The 22,995-nt window shown below is 39.9% G+C and overlaps 1 protein-coding gene across 2 annotated transcripts in view; it reads right to left on the bottom strand.

The window, feature by feature from the left end:
* Positions 1 to 1,588: 1,588 nt before the first annotated feature.
* LOC121949413 (RNA-binding protein Musashi homolog 1-like) overlaps positions 1,589 to 22,995 on the bottom strand; it is a 29,365-nt gene continuing 7,958 nt past the window's right edge. The window contains exons 5-14 of one of the 2 annotated variants that reach the window (XM_042495097.1): positions 16,908 to 16,949; positions 16,316 to 16,408; positions 8,380 to 8,428; positions 7,168 to 7,250; positions 6,819 to 6,936; positions 4,602 to 4,682; positions 3,986 to 4,042; positions 2,706 to 2,765; positions 2,332 to 2,486; positions 1,589 to 2,250 (exon numbers count right to left, since the gene is read on the bottom strand). In XM_042495097.1, the coding sequence (XP_042351031.1) occupies positions 2,176 to 2,250; positions 2,332 to 2,486; positions 2,706 to 2,765; positions 3,986 to 4,042; positions 4,602 to 4,682; positions 6,819 to 6,936; positions 7,168 to 7,250; positions 8,380 to 8,428; positions 16,316 to 16,408; positions 16,908 to 16,949 (813 nt within the window). In that variant the 3' untranslated portion in view covers positions 1,589 to 2,175. The remainder of the gene's footprint in view (positions 2,251 to 2,331; positions 2,487 to 2,705; positions 2,766 to 3,985; positions 4,043 to 4,601; positions 4,683 to 6,818; positions 6,937 to 7,167; positions 7,251 to 8,379; positions 8,429 to 16,315; positions 16,409 to 16,907; positions 16,950 to 22,995) is intronic. The other variant, XM_042495105.1, reaches the window with a different exon arrangement.

The following is a 22,995-nucleotide window of genomic DNA, read 5'->3' as shown; positions in this document are numbered from 1 at the left end:
TTCCTTACATCAACACAAAAAAAGACATCATAGAAATCAATATACAAGGGGAACAAGATCTCAAAACAGAAAAATATAGTTTCTTTTTTTTTTTTCTGAAAAATAAGTCTTAATGCCGCAGAATTATCCACACGTCGTCTGCTATTACCAATAATAGTACTATTTTCATTTTTAAGGTAAAAAATAACTTATTGCTTTATTGTAAGTTAAAAAGTTACAGTGTTGGTGTCCAGCAGTAGTTTTATGTCGTGTCCCAGGCGGTCTGACAGAGGAACTGCTGGCTGGATCAGGAAGTTTTCTGCTGTGCTGAACATCAAACAGGCTGCAGCAAGAAGGCTGAACAAACAGCCTGCTTGTTTTTGCAAATGTTGAATTTGTTCCAGCTTTCTGACTTTTTTCCTGCCAGCCAGTGTCGTCTGTACTGAGGTCCTGTATCAGAGCCGACCGGGAGCGAGACCCTGTTCCATTTCTGGTTCCCTGCCCAAGCCCCCTCTGTTCACCACTACACGGAGCAGCAACTGTGTATAAACAATATGTCGGTTCCAGAGGAGCGCAAATTTATTAAACCTAAATATGAAATGGGAGGGAGGCGGGGAGAGAAGCAGATGAGCCACAATGGAACAGGGTGATCTCTTTTTTTTTTTTTTTCAGTACCAAAACAAAAAAAGGCAATCGAAATGATCCTTCGTTTGCCACAAGTAGTTCCATATTACAGCTTGATGTATGCGCACAAGCACTCACTCACACACACACACTCAGACGCAATCACATGCACCTTCAACAGCAATAAGAGGACAGAACATGATTGTGATGTTTTCTACAATTGCTTCTCTGAGAATGTCCTTCATTTGTTTTCACGGTAGAGAACACCGCGTAAAAGAATTTTTTAAAAAAGAAAAACAATAAAAACAAACAAAAATAAAACATTAAGAAGTGAATCGCGCAAAAATATATATATAATATTTTCAAAAAAGAGGAAGTCAAGTCAACCCCTCCCCCGACCCCCACGAACCCCTGATTTCTCCTGTTGAAGGTTGTTATTCTTCCGTAGTCCGTCATCTTAATCTGAAGTCGTTTTGGTGAAGATGCAAGAAATCTGGTTTATCATGGCGTTACATATATGAAGTTGCTTTTTCAAGAAGCACACAATGTGATGAGTTTGTGACAAAACTGTTATTGAACCGAACAAATGTGCCAGACTAACTCCTGGAAGTTTTATGTCTCAGCAGCTGTCATCAACAGCACTGTGCCAAAGTGTCGCCAGAGCCGACTGGCCAACAATGTACACATATATACCATATGCATACTGATAAAAGTAGTGAGATGACCATACATAGTAGTAGATGACAGCCAATTAAATAGCTGCTAACCCTTTCCAAACCAACCAATGGCATGCGAGCCGGTTCAGTAACCCCTCCACCCTCACCCTCACCCCAACGTCTATGTACAATATCTTACAGGAAGACATAAAAACATTGCTTTAAAACCAATTACAGAATAAAATACCTTACAGATTATCATTATTATGTCAATATTAATAACAATATTACAAAGGTTTTGTTTTTAAAGACTACCAAAATATACATTTAAGTTTTTTTTCATGTTTCCGTGATGCTTGAGTTAAAAAGAGGACTTTGTTGGATTTGTTCTTCCTTTGTTAAAAATGGTTTTCAGACAAAGACCCACCACGCACGGCTTTTCTTTCTTTGTGCACATCAGTAACGGCTTTGAAGGATTCCATGATGAAACAAGGTATCACATTGAAATAAAATAATAATAATAATAATAATAAAAAATACTCAAAATAGTCCTCTGTGACTTTGTCAAAGACGACAAACATTTCCTCAGAGATTCTTTTTTTTTTTTTTTTTTTCAGTTTTCTTTTCTCAGCTTCAAAAGAAAATAATCGATAACGGAGGGAAGGGATCTAGTTATTACACGGGACAAAAGAGGAGAGAGACGGGGGACGTTATGTTGAAGTGAGATTAGTACAGCAAAACAGAGTTCAGGATTTTAAAAAGATATTCAGTCGGTGGGTGGAGCTACAGAGAGCCAGGAGAGCCTGGAAGAGCCTGTGGCCGGCCAATCAGGTTGTGCCATCTTAGGGGCAGCCAGCATTGTGATTGGCTCATCAGCAGAAGAGAGGCCCTCCCATCTTCAGTGACCTGAGTCTTCTCAGTGGTAGCCATTAGTGAACGCAGTAGCAATCAGAGGACCCTGGGGATGCACGGACAAGAGCGGATACACTTTCTATTATATTTGGGAATAATACGTGCATCCATGCGTGCATTGAAGTGTGTGTGTGCGCGTCAGTGGGGGCGTTTGACTTACCCCTAGACCGTGACCAAACCCTGTGCTGGGGGCGGGACTAGCGGCACTGATGTAGCTGCTGACTCCTGAGTCCTGGTTGGCTGCAGCGTACAGGTCAGCCATTGGTCCAGGGCTGCTGGTGCCCAGGAAACCAGCTGTGCGTGAAGGGGTGGAGCCTGAGAGAAAGAGGAGACAAGTCAGACTCCGACACTAGAGGGCTTCTCATTCACAAACACACATAGCTAAAAATACTCTTTTATTTGTCCAAACAGGGACACAGTAGACACACTCTACCAAAAGCGAGTATCTGCACAGGCACATGCATTCTTTGTCTCAGCATGTCTCTCTCTCCCACACACACACACACACACACACACACACACACACACACATACCTCTAACTACTGCTGCAGCTGCGGCTGCTGCCATTGGTCCATATGCAGTCAAGGGAATGGCTGAGGGTTAAAAAACACACCCAATTATTACAGTGATTGTGGATCGCTCTCATATGAGATCATGAGTCACAATCTACAGCTCAGTGTCTGTTGACTCCGCATCTGCTCAAACATCTGATTTGTATCTAACTGAAAATTAAAAAAACAGCTGCATATAACATCCAATAAAATCTGACTTTAGACTCTTTAATTAAGGAACAAAATAACACTTTTGATAAAAACAAGGAGGATAAGAGCTCAAATACAACTCAGAGCCACTAGATGGTAGTGTTAAGACAGAGCTGTCTGCAGATGCAGGGAATGTATTCACAAAACATCCGAAGGCTAAAAGTAGCTCCTAACTGGCAGAACTAGGAGAAACTTCAAAAAAATGAGTATGAGAATTTAGAGGCAGTCCAGAGGACTCCTGGATCAGTAAGGATCTGTTCATAATTAGCCAAATGTTGCATTTTTAATTTAATCTTTTAATTTATTTCAAATATTTTTTTTAATTTAACTTGTAATTTAAATGTAATTTATTTGATTATATCTAACTTGCAAATGGTTTGATTTTTTATTGCATTTTATGTTAAATATGTTTTTTACGTTTGAATTAAACACACATTTTAACACATTTCTTATTTATTTATTGTATAATGTAATTTGTTTTTAAATTTTTGTTGATTTATTTTTATTTTTTAATTAAATGTTATTTTTAATTGAATTACTTGTCTTATTTTAATTATTATTTCATTTTATTTTATTTTTATTTTCATCTTAGCAGTTGTCTCAGTAAAAGTTGCTGTCAGCAGCTTCGGGAATAGCTCTTAAGAGGAAAACCTTTGTCTGAAACTAGTTAATACGACCATAGGACTCACAGACAGAAAGTTTTTATTTTAAGTTTAAAAGGTTAATTTGTAGAGTCAAAGGTTCCCACATATCTCTTAAGATACGTTATCAAAACATTTGGAAAAACATTTGACTGGAACAATTGCAGGAAGCTACAAAGCTTGTCAAAATTTGTGCCTATTTTATCACCTGAGTAAAACGCTTCATTGTTCTAGTACACAACCTGACTCTTTTCATCAAAGACAGTCAGTGTACATGAAACTTCAGAGAATACTTTGACACTCGGGGTAATACACTCATTCACATTCTTGCCGGCAGTTTAATTTGAGTTTCTGCTGCTGAATAGCTTTTTTTCTCACTCTGGGCCGTTGGAGGAATGAGGAGCCACTGACCTGCCAGCTCAGGGGGGTGGGATGATGTCAGGAGGGGGGTCCTCTCTAAATGGAATTCTAGAAACAGAGAAGGTCAAGAGAGAGAGCGCTTTGTAAATACAGTCACCATCCACCGGCCAGACTACAAAGCCCCCACACACACACACACACACACACACACACACTTAACCACAGCAGAACACCAACATGGACGACGCACGAGCACAGAAAGTTAAACATCTACTGTGAGGACAGGCAGGAAGGCAGGAGCAAAGGAAAGGAAAGGAGGGGTGACATGGCCAAATGAGAGGAGGTTACATAAGTAGTTGAAATAAATTCAGGAGAATATAAGGAGAAAACAGACAAAAAATAGACATTTGAGGTATTTTAGAGGAGGAGGAGGGTTTGGGTAGACAGACAAGAATAGTTTAAAAAAAATAAATTTGTGTGTGTGTGTGTGTGTGTGTGTGTGTGTGTGTGTGTGTGTGTGTCCGTGTCCTCTTGTGGTTCGTGGACATTTCATGACCCCAGCACCTCACAGCTGAATCAACTCCAGCCTGTACCCTTTTAAGTTACTTCTCTCCCTGTTAGAAGACATCCAAATAGTGGATTAGGTGTTAGATGTATATGAACTCACCTGGAAATTGATAAGTGTAACCAGGAGCAATTCCAGAGTAACTGCGGCTGGTGTAGGTAGTAGTCTGGAAACCCGGGTAGCCTGTTAGGAACATAAAGTTATCAACAGTTTAATTGACTTGGCTAAAAAAACACACATGGAGACACAAACTTTGTTAAATAATATTAATCTGATACAAAAAGTAACATGCATATTTTAGATTATTATTGTACCTAAAGAAAGCTAAGCCTTCCAAGAAATTTTTTTTTGTGTGTGCCACCATACACTAACCCGCTGCTAATGCTGTTAGCTAAGCAGTCTCCTATCAGCTGTATTTCCGTCTGCTCCGATGCAGCAGGTATGCAAGGTATCATGTGATGCCACATAATCATAATCATCATTATATTGTTTATGAATTTGAACAATTTCTGGGAAAAAAACAACAAAATGTGGCCATTATTAAGTATAGGTTACTTTTAATCAGCCACTGAATATTTTCAGTTTACAGTGAAGCCATGAATTTTTCTTAATGTTAAAGGCATCATAACAAATCTTTTTCCTGAATTTCTGAAAGGGTCAGTGTCACCAAAGAACTTCCGATTGAACTGAACCTAATTAATCAACAACATGTGCAGCAGTTACTAGGACTACTACTACAGCAAAATGTCAAATGTCCAGTAGAGGGAGCCAAACAGCCACAAATGATGAACATACTGTAGCTCTCGGTTTGTTTTTCTCAATGAGAACGCTTTCAAACCATATTTCACTCCAGTGTGTAGAGCTCGATCGCCCTTCAGTCTGTGACCTCTAAATTTTCACATCATACACCGTGGTGTTTTTTGCAGGAGATGTGAGAATCATCTCAGAGACTATAATCAATCACATTAAGAGGTCAATTCTACTTCACTGTTTTTTTTAAACATTTCTTGGATGAAGGCATGAAATACTAAATGTGTGGAGCCACAGAAGACGTTTGTACCATGGCGCGGGTTTAGTGTTGTACTGCAGTATGATGATAAAGAGCAATAAACCGGTCTAGACGAAGGTTTTTCTACGTTCCATACAACACCTTGAAAAATATCAATATTCAGTACCATGGGGAAAAATTTACTTAAAATGTAAAACATTTCTAAAAACCATTTTAAATATTTAGAATCCATATGTTTCCGTAAAACAATATTTTGTTTACATAACTATTAAGATGTACATACAAATTAATGATTTAACTGCTGAGAGGTGAAAGGTGTTCAGGTGTGTTCAGCAAGTTGTCGTCCATTAAAAAAAAATGTGTTAATATTAAGACAAGTGACAATCTAACCGTGTAGAATGTTAAGTAAATGCAGCTTTAAAACCGGCCAGTATCTGACTATCAAGAAAATGATATTTAAGATAATTTTTTTCTGGCAATAACTCCATATCTTACATTACATGTGAGAGTACCCTTTTCAATCTCCCTTCAGTTTCCAGTTGATATAATTGTTAGAGCTGCTGTCGAAAAGACAGATCACTTTCCATTTTCCTCAGAGTGGAGCAAATAATAATATCTGTGATTCAGTTATAAAATATCAACACACACACACACACACACACACACACACACACACTTTTAAGCATTTACACACAGCAATAAATAAAGGTATTACAGGTGAATGGCTAAAGAAACAGGACAGGAAAAACACTTTCCTCTTAATATCGACCGCAAAAGTCAAAAACGACGCTAAATCTCAGATTGTTGGCTTGCTAATACGGCAGTTACTACGATGTTTTTTTAAATGCAGCAGAATTAAGCAAACAAATGTAAAACAGTAGACAGGCGAACTTATTACAGAGTGATGTGGGATTTCTGACATACAGTCTGATTGATACTCTCTGGTACTTGGAGACAGCGACAGACAGCTATGTAGAGATTGTACCCAGCGGCAATCGTAATTGCATTGTGAAAGCAACGCTTACAGGGAACCGATGTAAACACTGTTGGTGTCATTATTCTATACCTATTACAATGTGCAATCAGCATTTAACTCATAATAAGCTCAAGCAAAAAACATGTCTATTTTTAGCATAAAAACATGATAAATTGTGATTTAATTATGATATATTTGCTCAAACTGCCCATAAATGTCAGTGTTTATGTCGTGCTAAACTTCTGCTCTAAACCACGACACCTACTGCTATAAATAAAACCTCTAAGGAGACCCCAGTGTATTAGCTTCCAGTACATTTGATTTAAAATCTTACCCAGCATGCCGATGCCCAGCATGAAGGCGTCCATCCCATAGGGCATCACTCTGGAGCGGCCTCTGGCTGAGCCTGTCGGCGTCATCACCTCCTTTGGCTGGGCTTTCTTACACTCCACCTAAGACATAGGAAACCAATGCTCATTTATAAGTTTAGTAAAAAAAAAAAAATACTGAGATAAAGACACAACGCGACTCACAAATAAAAGCAGGTCAAGTGAATCTTTACATCACTGACTAGATAATGACTGAAAGTATAGCGTGAATTGGACATTTATTCATTAGCTGACTTTTGGTTCTTGAACTGAAATGTGATGATGGAGGGACTCGATGAAATATGTCACGCGCACCATTTTGTTGTTGATCTCATGAAAGTGGATCTCGCACACTTTCTCCACCACGTCTTCATTCTCAAAGGTGACAAAGCCGAAGCCTGGAGGACACAAAAACAGACTTTTATTCCGACACTTGACCTCTCAGTTTGTTAGCGTTTGTGACATCCTGTGATCTGTGACAAAGACACGTGCAGCAGAGACCCATGAGCCCATATCTCAGCATTTACAAGGGACACGCATTATTGGATATTTTGCAGATATGCTGATACATAATAACCCATTTGGCTGATAAAGATATATATAAGATATATTGATCATCAAGTCTCTTCTGTTGTGGAATTAACATTATATTATGCACACACTTATTGTGATGGCCCATAAAATACAGTGCTTTTCTGTGAATGTATTCAATTATTGTGCAAAATATAGAAAAAAACAACTTCAGCTTAGGGATGATGTTTCAAACATAATAGAAAAAAAATTTGGTTTGTTATATTGGCAGAAATCAACGTGTTGCCCGATGCCGATTTTTCATTTTAAAGCCAATATCTGCCAATGCCGATCACGTGTTAATAACATCGTGCGTCTCTAGCATTTACACTGTGTTGAAAAAAACACAGTTTTCTCTTTTGAGAAGTTCGCAACAAGATGGAAGACATTTTTGACCAGATTGAGTATCCCTGACTCTACAGTGGATAAAATAAAACTGTCACAAGCCATTAACAGAAGCAGCTGGTGACATCAGAACAGGCCTCGCGTGGATAGCCTGTCAATGAAGCTGTTGGCATCCTGGAGGAGCAGAGACGGGACGTGGTTCGCCAATAAAAAAGTTAAAAATAATTAAAAAACCAGCCCGGCTTTACCGTGTTCGACCAAATATCACACCCAATTTTTCTCACTTCACCTCACTCCTTCCCCCGTCCCCCTCTCTCCTCATTTGTCTCATTAAACTACATCCTGGCCTGTAACCATCCTGACCCTGTGTCGCGACCCTCAGCAGGCGCTGCACTTCTGCCTCGCTGCGAGAGGACAGAGATAAATTGCAATCTTTTGTTTTTCCATTTGAGAAGGATTCATCTTTTATATATTTTTTTAATCATGGACGGTCACCCAGTGACTCTGTCACGCTGGTTTTCCTTTCATTTACGAGGACATGTTTGTAGGCGTCCCAATTTGGTGCGTCCACACATATTAATCAGTGTGTGCATCATAACTCAGCATACGCACCTCTGTGTCTGTTGGTTGTTTTGTCGAACATAAGCATGGCATCATCGACCTGTGAGAACAAAGCAAAGAATAGATGAGCTCCGACATATTAACACAACACACACACACACACACACACACACACACACACACACACACACACACATCATTACACAGCATGGGGTGCCATTGTCCCTCTTTAGCATTGGAGTAAGAGGGGAAAACAGATGGAGAGGGTGGAGGGGAGAGAGGGAGGGGTGACAGGTGACAAAGGAGGAAAGAAAAAGAAAAGAGGGAGAGAAAGGAAGAGAGCAATGGGGAAATGAGGGAGGTAGCGGGTTGGGGGGGTGTGCTGTATAAAAATAAAATGAAATACAATCTATCAAGGTGAAAAAGAAGTGAATGTTCCCCGTTCACGAGGCGCTGGAGGAAATTCTTTCTCATTCTTTGCTCTCTCTTTCTCCTGAGTTCTCACAAACTCTGTTCTGCTCTCTTTTTTCCCGCTTTCATTCGTTCACCCATGCCTTTTTTCTGTCCCTCTCCACAAAGTTTACTATTCCCATGGAGACCCTGTAAAGAATTTCAATTAGAAGAACTCACCCCCTCCCTCTCTCCAACTAATTTCAATGAATAGAAAGCAGGGAAAGGGAGAAAAAGAGAGGAAGAGAAAGTCCAGAAAAGGAGAAGAAACTGATGATTAATGGGGTGATTACAAAAAAGGATGGACAGGGAAGTTTTGATGGAGGATAAATGAACATTTTTGGATCAGAGAGTGTAGAACAAAGTGAACTGGGGTCTTTGTCAACATGCTCTCCTTTCATTCTCCTTCTCCCTCCACTTTCCTTTTTGCACTCACTCCACTGCCCTATTCATATTCCTCCTCCTCCTCCTCCTCCCCCCTTTCACCCTCCTACTCCCTCCCTCACTTGTCCTTCACTGGCAGGAAAGTTAGCAGCTTCTGCTCGAGCTCTGACGGCATGAGGAGAGAGCGGGGGGGGGGGGGGGGGGGGGGGGGGGGGGGGCAAGGCCTGGGATCGCTGTGGAAATGACCTTTGGGTTTTCTGTCGTTAATCGAGAAAAAAAAGCACCGCAACAACATTCACACAAAAATCTGCAACTCAGATCTTCCGACATCACATGGAGACACATGGAGTATGACTACATGTCTATTTTCATTAGGCAGCAAGCACTGAAACTCAAACCAGTGTAACATGAGTGGCAGAGGCCTCTGGATGACCAGGCCATCCAATTTCTAACCTTTACTTCAGATGCAAAACACATCTTCTAGTTGAGATTGCGCGCAAGTAATATTTTTAGATCTTTCTCGCCAAAATGATGAATATGGAGAGGATCGAGGTTGCTTCAAACAACCTCCCTGACCCTTTAAACCCTTTGAAACCTGAGCAAATAGGCTTGATTTCGTTCACAAACATGGGAAGAAGGCATTGAGGAACAAAACCAGAAAAGATTGGAAATGGTTAGAAGTTAGCGAGTAAAAAGCACAGGAAAATTACGTGAAAATTTGTAATTTGTAAATAAATCAATAAAATAAATAACACAATAACACAATAATAATGACAAAACAAGGAAATTGAAACTGGATTAAAAATATAATGATTCTGCAACATTATTTTAAATATGTAATGTCTTTAATCTCCCCCCCGAGACATTTTTTCCCTTGCTTTTTAAAAACAATTTTCTAAATCTACAAAGTTCCTGCAATTTGTGAAACAGTTCTTACCAAGTTTCTCATTGCCTTTTTTCCCCACGTTTTCTAACCAAATGGCAACAATTTGCTCGGGGTTCAAGGGATTAAATACTTGCGAAAGGCATCTGAAAGCAGCACAGGAAAAGTGATGTAGCTCCATGTTTCAAAGGGTTAACTCTCATCTTTGACAACATATAGCTTGGACACACAGAGCACCCCCTCCTCTTTCTGTCCTTCATTCAGTTTTTACCCTCCTCTCCTCCTCTCCCCTCATGCTGTCCACCCTTCCGGTCGTCCAAACTCAATGACACAGCAGAGAGCCGGGGAACAGGACAGTAAGTAGACAGCTGCAAGCCAACATGTTATCATAAGAGTAGAGTTACACGCACAGCTAGCCCTCCTGTTAGCATTAGCAGCATCTATTCTGGAGGGGATGGTTAGCGCCGCCAGTCCGAGGAGCTTTTGAAGCCAGAGAAAGGATAATAATCCTGTACTGCCATGCGAATGTGGCTCATGTTATTGTCTTCTATTAGGATACAACAGTATGCTGGCTTGAGAAATATTCTCTCACGTGTGTGAGCGTATGCTGTGGTCGCCCCTTGCCCTTGCCAAAACCAATAAGAAGACGATCTCCCTGATGTCCACTGCCCAGGGTGCTGTAAGACAATCTGATTGGATAGCTGTGGGGTTCTGAGATTGGCTTAGCAGCGGCTCAGTCGCTAACTAGTCAGCATGCAGAGAGAGAGAGTGAAGAAAAAGTTAAGGTCATATTCTCATGAAGTTCTCCGATGTACCCAAACAAGGGTCAGCAGCGATCATGCGCTGGTTTTCTGAGCGCCGCATTAAAAATATCCCATTTTTAGTGAAGCGTGCAGCTATTGTCCAAAGAACAAGCGTTTGCTGACAAGTCCATTACACTTTCTGCGACATTATGAAAGGTGGCATTCACATTTTTTCCCCTTCTGTCTCCTCACATCTCCCTCTTTCATTCTCTCTCGCTCTCTCGCTCTCCGGCCATCTCTCTCTAAACAGGCCAGCAGACAAAGTGTTCAGTCAAGCCTCCTAATCGCCAGCTCACATGGGTGAGTGGAGTCCCAACTTTTCCCGTCTGCCCTGTCCAATCCATGCTGCATTTTTCATCTTATCCACTCCTTCCTTTGCTGACTGCTCTGACCTATTCTCTCACTTGATTTCAGACGAGGGATTTTGATGGTAGTTTTTCAGTAAGGTACTTTCAAGAATGCAGTACAGAAAAGTAGGATAAAAAGCGTGAAAACGGGGATTTCCTTTGGATTAAACATAATTGACTGTATGACCCGAATGCCTGAAATGCTAATTATCAAATTACCTAACTGCGTGCATGATCACAAGTTTAAAACACATTTCTCTGATCCTCATGGGCAAAAAGAAGGGAGTTCTCAACTCTACTAGGGGGATTACAAGACCTTCACCTCAGGATTCAGACTTATTTCTCATACAAACATGCCTGCTGTAGCCTCATGGGCCTTGGGACATTTAGCAACAGGAGCTCAGATTTGTCCAGTTAGGAAACCGCACATTAACACATGCCTTTGAGTCCTCGGTTTGGTCCAAAACACCTGACGTGTCAACTGAGCAACCATTTCAGTCCAGTCTAATGAAGTTTGTGTAGGTGCGCCTTCAGATGTGTACTCCAAAAAAATAAACTATGGCACATATCAAAGAGCTGCATAAAATGCATAGTGCATTCTGTGTTTTCCCTTGCGAGGCGGTGCCACAGTATGAAAATAAACAGGACACCGAGTCCTACTCCATCCTAACCTGCACCTTGTAACCAGGCTCAGATAATAAACAAGAAATACCTCCCGCTCAGCAGGAATGCACTGTGGGATTGGCGCTATCCATGATACAGCTTTGGTCTCACGTGTCCAAACAGTCCAAATATTCCCTCATCCTGCGGAGGGTGTGTTGTCTTAGATATGAGTGTCTGTGATCACCGGGGAGAACTGATTCGGCACAGAGCTGCCATTTTATAAAACGCACTCAGGAAACACGACACATGTCACAACATGCACCTTACAGTCACTTCAACCATGTGATGGTCACACGTGGGATCGAGGTCGACCAGCACCCACGACCCAGAATTAGAAAACATTATGCGAATTTGAACTAGCACCTGAAATATGGTAATACCCCAAACATGAGTCAGAGGCCAACTGAGAGAAACACAGCCAGACACGAGGCAGAAGGAGGTTCGTGCTGGTAATTTCTTCCAATCCATTAGGCCTACATTCTGAAGAAATGTTCATTTTCAGGCACTTTTGCTGCTTACACCAACAGCAGAATCACGCACTTAAAGGGACAGTTCAACCCAACATAAAAAATACATACATATCCTCTTACCTGCGGTGCTATTTCTCAGTCTAGATTGTTTTGGCATCAGTTGCAGAGTGTAGGAAATATCGGCTACAGAGATGTCTGCTTTCTCTCAAATAAAATGGAACTAGATATCATTTGGGTTGTGGTGTTTAAAGCACCAAAAAAAAAAAAAATACATTTGAAAAACTCAACAGCAATGTCTCTTTCAAGAATTCTTGACCCGGTTAATAAAGATAATCTACAGACCTTGTTGTGGGCAGTTTCATGTAGGGACTATTTTCTTTCTATTGAATTAAACCTGCCAACAGTGTCACAGCGCAGAGGGAAGCATGCATCTGCTGCTAGCTCACCTACCACCACAGACCTAGCTAACGAGAAAGCTAGGGCTGGGGATCGTTTAATAGATTACAATGCCAGCACCCTAAAGTGATACCGATATCAACTATAGTATTTAATTCAGTACCCGAGGCATGTAGTATAGCCTTACTTTCAAATGTTTTGCTGGCGGCTCAAATTGCCAACTCCAAATAAGCTACACAACGATTGACTTAACCACACCACAGACTATATGGATTGTCGTGGCTGCTGCAGGAGTGTGAGCTCCATGCCTGGGACAGTTGTGAGTCTGCCTGGCTGCACACACACAGTGGCAGGGATATGTGTTAGCATCACATGGCTAATGTTAGCTAACAGTTATTGGGTTTAAAGCCAGAGTTGAGACATTTTTGGTGCACGTTTTTATTGGGGTTGTTGGATTTGATGTTGGATGTTAGCCGCTGCTATGTTTCAGTTTCTGCTAACGTGGTAGACATTGAACTGACCAGGAGACTGGAGACTCTGGAGACTAGAGCAACATGAAGTTTGCTGATCCAGAGGCTGTTGGGACAGTAGGATATCAGACCCATAGAAAAGATTGTATGCAGGTATCATTCAATCAAAGACATTTCGAAGCTACCAAGTACTGGATTATTCCAGTTAATACCATGAAGATATTGAGTACTAATACCCAGCCTTGGTAACAGCTACACAAGGACGCCATTATTGTTTACATTGTCCACCATCACAGGCTACTTATCTTGAGTAAATGCACATTTCCTTCTGTGTGGTGATACAGTTGGCGGGTGTAGTCTGGCAGCGAAGTGCCATCTAGTTGAATTATATTCAAAAGAAGGAAGACATCTCTACAGCCGATGTCTCCGACACTCTGCAACACACACCCAATCAATCTAGATTGATAAATAGCACTACATATTGATTTTTGATTTCAGGGTGAACTGTCCCTTTAATGTTTGTGACAACTGGATCCCTGTCTGTACAAATGAATGCAAGCTTCCCTCCCATCGTAGCCGCTGTCACACTTTCATGCACACACACACCCTTCTTTCCATTCATGCAAATGTGCACTTCTTACACATTTTTTTAAGGAAACAAAAAAAAAAAACACTGGATTACAGCGGGACAATGGCCGAAAGCAGGTCACCACGGCAACAAGCTGAGAGGGACTGGAGCAGGGTGTGTGTGTATGCGGGATGGGAGGGGAGTTGGAGTCTGAGGTACTGATTTTGGGTAAGGTGGGGGGGCTGTTACAGGAGCAGCTGTTGCATTTGATTAGTTAATACTGGAGAGCCTCAACTCGACTCAAACACACTCCCAGACCTCCTGAAGTGTGGTTAGCTAAAAAGTAACCCGACATTTCATGCGTGATGGACACTTTGATACATTTATGGTCCATCAGATTGCTGTTTTTCCCCTTTCGTAGTTACTTTTTCTCCTCACTATCTCAACATTCCTCCTTTTCTCTGCCCTTCAACCCTTCCAAGCTCCCCTCCCTCTCTCTCTACGGGGGGTTTCTTCTTCCCTTTCAGTCCCCCGCCATCTCCCTCTTCTCTTCCCCTCCTCTCCCTGCTTTTTTTTCTTCCTCCCTCTCCCCGGCCACTCATCTGTCTCCACAGCATGTGTTTGCCTTTCACCAAATTTCATTCAAAGGAGCTGAGCAGGACAAATGAAGAAGCCAAAAACACTAAGATGTGATCGTAAAAAAGCAAAACAGCTAACACAAGAGATAAACTAACAAACTAATACTGTAGCTGCCAGAGCACACCATCAATGACCAAACTGCTTTTTCTGTCCCTTCTTGAAGTTCTTTCTCTCTTTCCCCTTCCTGAAACGAGACTTCTTTTGCACTTTAGTTGTGCCTTGACTCAAACGAAAAAGGAAAAGAAAACAGGGAGAAAACAAGCCGAGAGATGTCAAAGAAATAAGGCCACAAACAGATGAATGTAATCTATCAAAGGCGTACAGTCCATTAGAGCAATGATTCCCAACTAAACTTGTACCCCAGGGGCTACTCCTGCGTCCTGCCGGGGGGTACGCGGCAAGTGGAACGGCCGGAGTAATTTGATAAAACAGAAAATTTGATATAAAAAATATGACCACAATTCGAGTCAGTTTGAACACGAGTCACGACTAAGAGTGCGTGAAAATGTTTTGGCGAGTGAGCAGCATGTTATATTAATGTATGTATGGTCTAAAAAGTAACTAATAAACGGCTCAAACAGTTGGCCGATCAATAAATTATGGAAGCAGCTAAATTGAAAATGGTAAAAATAATTAACAATAGCATAAAATAATGGAGAAACAGCTGAAATATTGGCTGGATGACAAACCAAAAATAGCAAAGTCAAACAATGCATTACTGATAGAATTTTGGGAATATTTCTACATTAACTATGTCAGGTAATGCGTCATCACCTAAAATTACGTGTTTATTGTTTTAAATTTTTCAATTATCCACGCTGTGTTACTTCTGCCAGTGTGCCACCAGAAAAAATATCCCTCAGAGAATCCTGTTTTTGTGTCTTGTCACGTCATTATAGACATTATTGTAGCAAGGTGCTGGTTATGGGCTCGTCAGATGTGCACTTGCACGTTGGAAGTGTTTCCAGTCACATAACCTACAACAGTGGAGCATCACAGCACACCGTCATCGTTTGATACAAGACTCTCTCCGTTGCTGTGATAGCAGACCGAGAACTTGCAGGCATGTCGTCCTGCACTTAAGCTCTTTATTTGCACTCACCACAGACTGCCTCACACTCCAGTCCGCTTGCGCCAACCTCAGAATTTGTCTATTGTGTTTCATATGATAGGCCTACAATGAAAAAATGTTTATCTGTATTTGATCATTTTCAGACGTTGAGCTTTTGTCCACCTGCCCATCCGTGTGTCTGAGGCTGTTTGTTTAGGTTACATAATCATCTTATTGTAACATTATTGTTAATAAAAGCAGTATTTTTTTACGCAAAGCAGCAACTACTGCATGTGCATGCAGAAACGGGCCGGACCTTTGCTCCGAGAAGCCGTCAATGGGCTCTACAATATTGCTAACCACAGGATTTGAAATGAATTGAAAATCAAAGCTTTCTTTAATTACCTGCTATGAAAAAACATGATCCTCCCCTTTTTTATCATGTCTAGTTGAACTTCTATGGTTTTTTTGGTGGAAGTAACACTAATGTAGTGTAATCAGTAATGCAATACTTTACACAGACAGTATTACTGTAAAGTAGCTTATTCCTTTCAAATGAAAGTAACTTATCCAACACTTAAGTACATTTGCAAACTTGCAAACACCAAACCTGAAACACCTTATTAACAGTTTAACTGTTTTAGATTTCTTTGTAAAGCATAACAACTTTTATATCATTACTAGTTAAATAATATCCTGTTTAAACTAAATTCAACACTTTTTTTGTTGAAGGTTGTCAATGAATGACTTCAGTTCTGAGTGGGCTGTGAGTCTGACACAAAAGGTTGGGAATCACTGCTTTGGAAAAAACAAAGTCAGAGTGGGATGGCCACAAATAGATACCAGATTTGTTTATGCTTTACCTTTCCGAACTGGTCAAAGTAATGCTTCACATCTTCGATGGTGGTATTGACTGACAGTCCTCCGACAAAGATCTTCTTTGTCCTGGTCACCAGCTAGCAACAGAGAAGATGAAGAAGAAGAAGAAGATGGCATCGTTTACCACTAATCACATTAGGCAGGGAGTAGATGCTGCTGATAAAGAGACTTTGTGTTTGTTGTCGTTTAGCTAATCTCAGAGGTTTCTGAAAGCTCTTCTGAGCATTCGGTCTAATTCACTTCAGTTAAAGATCTGTTACATTTAAGGGTCGGGGGGTTGGGTTGTATATAGCTTGCTACCGAGAGTGTATGTTTGTGTGTGTGTGAGCGAGAGTGTGTGTGTGTGTGTGTGTGTGTGTGTGTGTGTGTGTGTGTGTGTGTGTTGGCCGCTGATGATCGGGGGTTGGGTGGGGTCAGGGTACGGGGTCACGGTGTCAGGCTAGACAAGTGGATTGCAGCTCCTCTTTGGTCACTTGCCTGACTCTAATCCCAGCCAACCAGGGCTGAGTGATGAGCGATGACACATGACATCATCACTACTCCTTCTTACTGTTAACCCCTTCAGGGTGCACTCACCTTAGGCTGAGCCCGGCGGGGAAACGCCACCTTCGGGTCGATCTGTAGAGAAGAGATAAGTACAGTTTTAAAGTAGTAAAAGTGAAACATGTCTGTTGCTAAAATAATGCACTTTTATATATATAAAAAAAAAATCCTGCTGTGGATCAGATTGCAGATTGATGAGGGATTAATGAAGGACGGCACTTCCGTATTACAGATATTTATCGTATTATATTAGAGGCGAGCGACTCTTGAGATTTGCTTTACCTTCTTATAATTTGGAGACCCAAAAACCCAACTGCTGTAAGTGTAAAATAATTCTAATAATTGCAAAATCAACATTTTTTTTTGTTTTTTACAAATCTTTACTTCTGGCCTTATTAAGACCCAATATGTGATAAAATACTAAAGTGATAACCCCTCTATTTGCCACAAACTGAGCTTTCATGACGATGACATAATGGAAATGCAGTTTTTAAACCAAAGGAAAGAAATATTTCATATTCTATAGTCATACTATGGCTGGGAGACATGGAGAAAATCAAATATCAAGATATTTATAACCAAATACCTCAATATTGATATTGCAACAACATTGCTGGGTTGACTATTGGTGCTTTCAAAAATATTTACACAGTGATTTTTGTGATTAATAATCAGTAATGTGGACAAACTCAGGGTGTCTAAAGATTTATACAAGTTAAATTTAAGATTACCACTTAAAATGAAATTTGAAGGCAACTTGATGTCAGTTCGACATAAACAATCAACAACAATGATACTCTGTACTTACAAAATAAATGAACAAGCAGGTTGGCTAACAAGGCCTTAGATTGACGATACACTCATTTCATTATCTAAATGTATAGAGGGGGCAGAGTAGGGAGGTGCATGCAGGTGTTATAGCAAAGTCTTTTCTCCTGTGAACATTGTTTCCCTTCTGTCAAAATGATATTTTCCATAGCGCCAACACCTGAAATTTTCACTGTGACATGACTAAAAAACATTTCAGATCCAGCCAATCTGCATTTTACACTTAAGTGTGTAGAGGCAAATAATAGAGCAGCTACAACAGTAACTTCTGAAAATGACATCACTTAACTGTAATGCAGTCTTTAAAACCACAAAAAGACAACACTTTCTATATAATGATATCCAAAATCTAATTTAATATCACAATATCCATATATACTGAACAAAAATTTAAATGCAGCACTGTTGTTTTTCTCCTACTTTTCACAGGTTGGTGTATAAGATGTAGGACTTTTTTCATGCCCTCGATAGGCTGGTTGGATGTACTGCCAAATTCAGGGAAATAATATTGGAGACGTTTAATGGTGGTGAAATGAACATTCAGTTCACAAGCAGCAGCTCTGCTGGACATTCCTGCAGTCAGCATGTCAATGGCACACTCCCTCAAAACTCAACACATCTGTGGCTTTGTGTTGTGTGATAAAACTGCACATTGTGCCCGAGGCACACCTGTGTAGTAATTATGCTGTTTAATCAGCATCTTGATATGCCACCTGTCAGGTGCTTAGATTATCCTGTTTTAAGGAGAAGTGCTCCAAGACACAGATTTTAACAAATTTGTCAGCAAAATTTGAGATAAACATTTGTATTGAGTGCATAAAAAATGGAGGCAAAAACAAAAGTGTAATATTAAAATTCTTCTTCACTCTAATACTCATATTCATATTTGGTTTATTTGCTCATGTCAGTGTATGATTTCCAAAACAATAACAAAACCCCCCCACAAAAAAACGTGACATCTGCGAACAAAAGAAACTGTAGTGATATAAAGCCCAGCCCTATGTTATAGGACTAGATGAATAAATATATTTCTTACGTCTGTCTCTGAAGTCCCAAACAGAAGCAATGCATCATGTACTCAGTTCAAAATCATGTAAGATTTTTTTTTTATAAAACCAGGAAAAGTCACATGTTTTTAGAGCTGTTAAAGAGGACACCAAACGCATATTCAAAACAACAAAGCAAATATTTTTTGTCTCTTCAGAGACTGCAAAGTAGACCTCCTCTTGCCCAGAGCTCCCACCATTAAAATGCACCCCCTCCCAGCTTAAGTTTCTTTGAGCAACACCAAATCTCTACCTGCTCCGGATATGTTGTTCACTCACTGATCCTGTGCTGCGTGTAAACGGAATTTCGCTCTGGGCATCAATGAATTATCACACTGTTAACTAAGTAGAATTAGTTACAACACAGAGCCTCTAAGTCTGGACCCATCTGAAGGCCTGCAAGTCCAGAAATAGAACGTATGCTAATCTGAGAGTATGTATAGTAGACCCTTGTTTATGCAAGCCCCAAAAAATCCAAACACACCAGCCAAACAAACAGGCACAGGGAACAAAATACACAGTGAGACATGAATATGTACATTCTCCAAATTGTGTGTCGAGACACAACTAAAAGCGTCGTAGCCACAAACTAGACAGAGCAGAGCAGCCCGGCATCTAAAATGAGCATTTAATATTCTGAATACATTTAGATACATATATATTTTAAATCTCACAAATCCAGACAACCTCCATTTTGGATTAGCCAGATTTGACTGTATCCATATTTCTCCCAAGTGGAATGTCTCAGCAGTGGTCAAGGTTACAGATAAAATTAGAAGCAAATGAGTTTTGAATGAGCTGGCCTTTAATAATGCTAAATATGCAAAGCCTGGCCTGGCATTTTAAATTTGTGAGGAATCTCATGTTATTCTCACTCAACGAGAGAGCTGATTTTAGGTCACAGGACCTTGTGGTGTATTATGGTCTTAGACTTCCATCTTTGTTCTAATAATTGCATGTGCGAAGCAAAAGCCCTTGTGTCTCACACAGCCGCTATCAGAGGTATTGAATTGATATTGGCAACTAAAAGCGAGCCTATCAAATGGCCAGAAATAAGCACTTATAACGTGAACAATACACACAATACAAGGGAGGGTGTTCATTCAATATTCTAACAATCCTTTCATCACCTTCCTGTGATGATTCCCTGCGTCTGATGACAAATCTACAGACAAAAATATCCCACAAGGACCTTTAAGTACCTCAGATTTAACACTGCTTCGAGAGCACGACGCTGCTGTGTAACTAAGATGCAGCTGCAGCGTCCTTGGAAAGGATTGCAGAAGGTCTTTGCACCTTGAAGTGGCGCACAAAGACAAGAGAGGAGTCATGTCACCTCCAGCTGGTTCGAGCACAAAGACAAAGGTGACAAGGACACGCAAAGCCACCCCGGCAACAGCAGAGCAACAAACCGAGAGCACTCACAAACAATAACAACACAGCGTTTCTCGCAGGATCTGTGCTTAATGGGCCAAATGGAACATAATAGTGGCTTCACACTGTATGATTACCAACACAGTGACCTTTGCACCAGCTGCTTTTTATCAAAAAAAATGCGAGCATAAGACACAAATCTGTAAATGGCAAGTGCATGCAGCCATTTCTTTATACTTCAAGACTAACAGCTGACTACAGTGGTAACAGTGCACCTCTGCTACTGACAAATATATATATTTATCAGGTTGTACTAGCATTGTCACGTTACTGGAATTCCTAACTTTGATACAGCACCATAAAAATACAGATATCTGATTTTCAATACCACAAGGGAAAGAGACTAAGGATACTAGGGTTGAGTATTGGGGTTGTTCTTTCAAAACCGGTGCCAAAACACTACTTTAAAATGGTACTGGTGCCTTAACTGCCTCAACCAATACTTTTGTCAAAATAAAGCCCTAAATTTGAGCTTGAAATTGAATGTATAAGAATTTTAAATATACTTAGATACTTAGGACGCTACTTAGATATATTAATATAAATTAATACAAAGCACTTTTAATACATTCACACAACACATTCTTATCATCAATAAAACATAACCCTACAACACCCATTAACAGTTACAGTATAAGTATATAAGTAAGTTACATCTTTATGGAAAAATACGTCTAACGAGGTTATAACATTTCTCTTCTTTTTGGGTTAGTAGCAGAGAACAGCAGAATGACTGTAGTAAACCTTCACAATAAAAGAGAGCCAGAAATCTGCTGGTCCTGGTGTATCAATACTGCAGAAAATAATTCAAACATTTCAAATCAATATGTATTGATAAATCGATATTCTTGACAACAATAGTCTATAAATGCATTTTATGGCAGAAATACAACAAGCGCACAACAGAAGAAGAAACTGATTCACACTAGAGGACTACTACAGCATAAAGCAACGTACTGAGGCATGAATATGTTTTCTTGTAAGTATGTATTTTTCTTACACTTTACACAACAGCCCTGGTGTAAAGTGGTTGAGAAATACTGAGACTGAGATGTGCTCTAGCAGGACTAAAGGGACAGGTGTTACCCTGAGGCCATGATGTGGCAGAGACACAGACCAGGAGCTGACAACGACAGCGGTCAGAAACCAACTCGCATAACACTGCAGTCGAGTACAATGAAAAAAAAAATCTATTACCATGAGCCAAATACATGCAAACGCAAATATCCAACAGCTTTTTCAAAGATTTAACAGCATGTGCTGATTCTGAAAATCAGTCACCTGTAGGGCTACAACTAACAATTATTTTCACTGTCAGTTAGTCTGTTGATTATTTTCTTATTTGTCAGGCCGCCAAAATGAAAAAAAATCAATAAGGGTTTCCTTTGCCCGCAGTGACATCCTCAAGCATTTTGTTTAGTCCACAACCGAAAGATATTCAGTTTACTGGCATAGAGGAGTAAAGAAAATCAGAAAATATTTACATGTAAAAGGTTTTTTAAAAAAAAAAAACAACTCACTAATGGATAAATTAATAGTTGACAACTAATTTATTTCTCAATTAATCATTGCAGCTCTTGTCTCCTGTTAATGAGTCTAAGTAGGATCAACTTCTCCTTCAATTCTACGTGAAAAAGCCATTTTTTGTAACACTTTATTCGAAAAGTAAACCTAAAGATTTTTCATTTCGACAGCTTTTTAGTTAAAATTCAACAAATCAACTGCTTTGCTTTATTCTGTAGATGTGACAGATTGTCTGTGGAGTTCAAGTGATAATTCATGAACACACCTACATATTCTCAGATTAATTTAGTTTAACCTAACCCACGTTTAACTTTACTATTCTTAAAATAGCCTATGTAGGGTATTGTCACATATACTCTATAGCTAAACATCCACAGACAAAACAGTTAACATGTTGAATGTCAGCTAATAAATTGTTGCAATTTTACAAATACTCTATAAACTCTCTGTAGGTGGACTATTCAGATAAAGTGTTACCCCATTTTAAGTTAAGAATGAACCAAAAAAACATATTTTGATTATATCACAAAACTGCTACATGTTGTGATACCATTTCTTAGATCTCAATTGACAAAACTGTGAATGGATAAAATCAGTGTGCTATTTTTTTTTTTTGGCTTGCCCAGTAAATTGAACACCTGACGAAGCAAGATGCGTCCTGATGTAACAATTTTGTTAATGCAGTGTAATCAAAGACATTATAAAGATGCCACAGTACTGTGAAATTGGCTGTCTTATGGTATGTATCATCATATTTCACATGTTGCCAAAACACCAATATTTCATCGCTTTAAAATCATCAAGAGCTTTTAAAATACAGCCTAAAATACAGAAGGTTACCAACTACACTAGGTTAGGCCTACTGAAATATCTGCAGTAGTGCTACTACAGCTACAGTCATGCCATGCTGTTAAAAAAATAATCATTCCACTCCAGCGAAATAACAGAATATATCTAACATGTATTTTCTACATCTGGCTGTACTCAGAGGAAGGCTACGATAAATGAAAACTAAAGCATCTATCAGACTGGCGGATTAGCCTCGAGGAAGACAGATAGGCCACAAAGCAAAAAGGTAAAATGACTTAGCCAGGTCACTGTTTGCAACACTCAGAAATAGCTCTTCAGAGGCTTGACATTTGAGAAGTGGCTCTGCAGTGTAACAATCAACAACAGTGGCAAAAACATAAGTACTGAAAAGAAAAAAAAAGTTCCTCGACTGACAAAGAAGAGTTATGACTGAGTGTTGGTGAAATGGTCTGACTAACATCCTGCTTCATGACATCCAA

The sequence above is a fragment of the Plectropomus leopardus genome, chromosome 2, assembly GCF_008729295.1.
Source record: "Plectropomus leopardus isolate mb chromosome 2, YSFRI_Pleo_2.0, whole genome shotgun sequence".
Taxonomy (NCBI): Eukaryota; Metazoa; Chordata; class Actinopteri; order Perciformes; family Serranidae; genus Plectropomus; species Plectropomus leopardus.
Note: the sequence above shows the minus strand (reverse complement) of the source record. Positions and strands in the feature narration are given on the sequence as shown.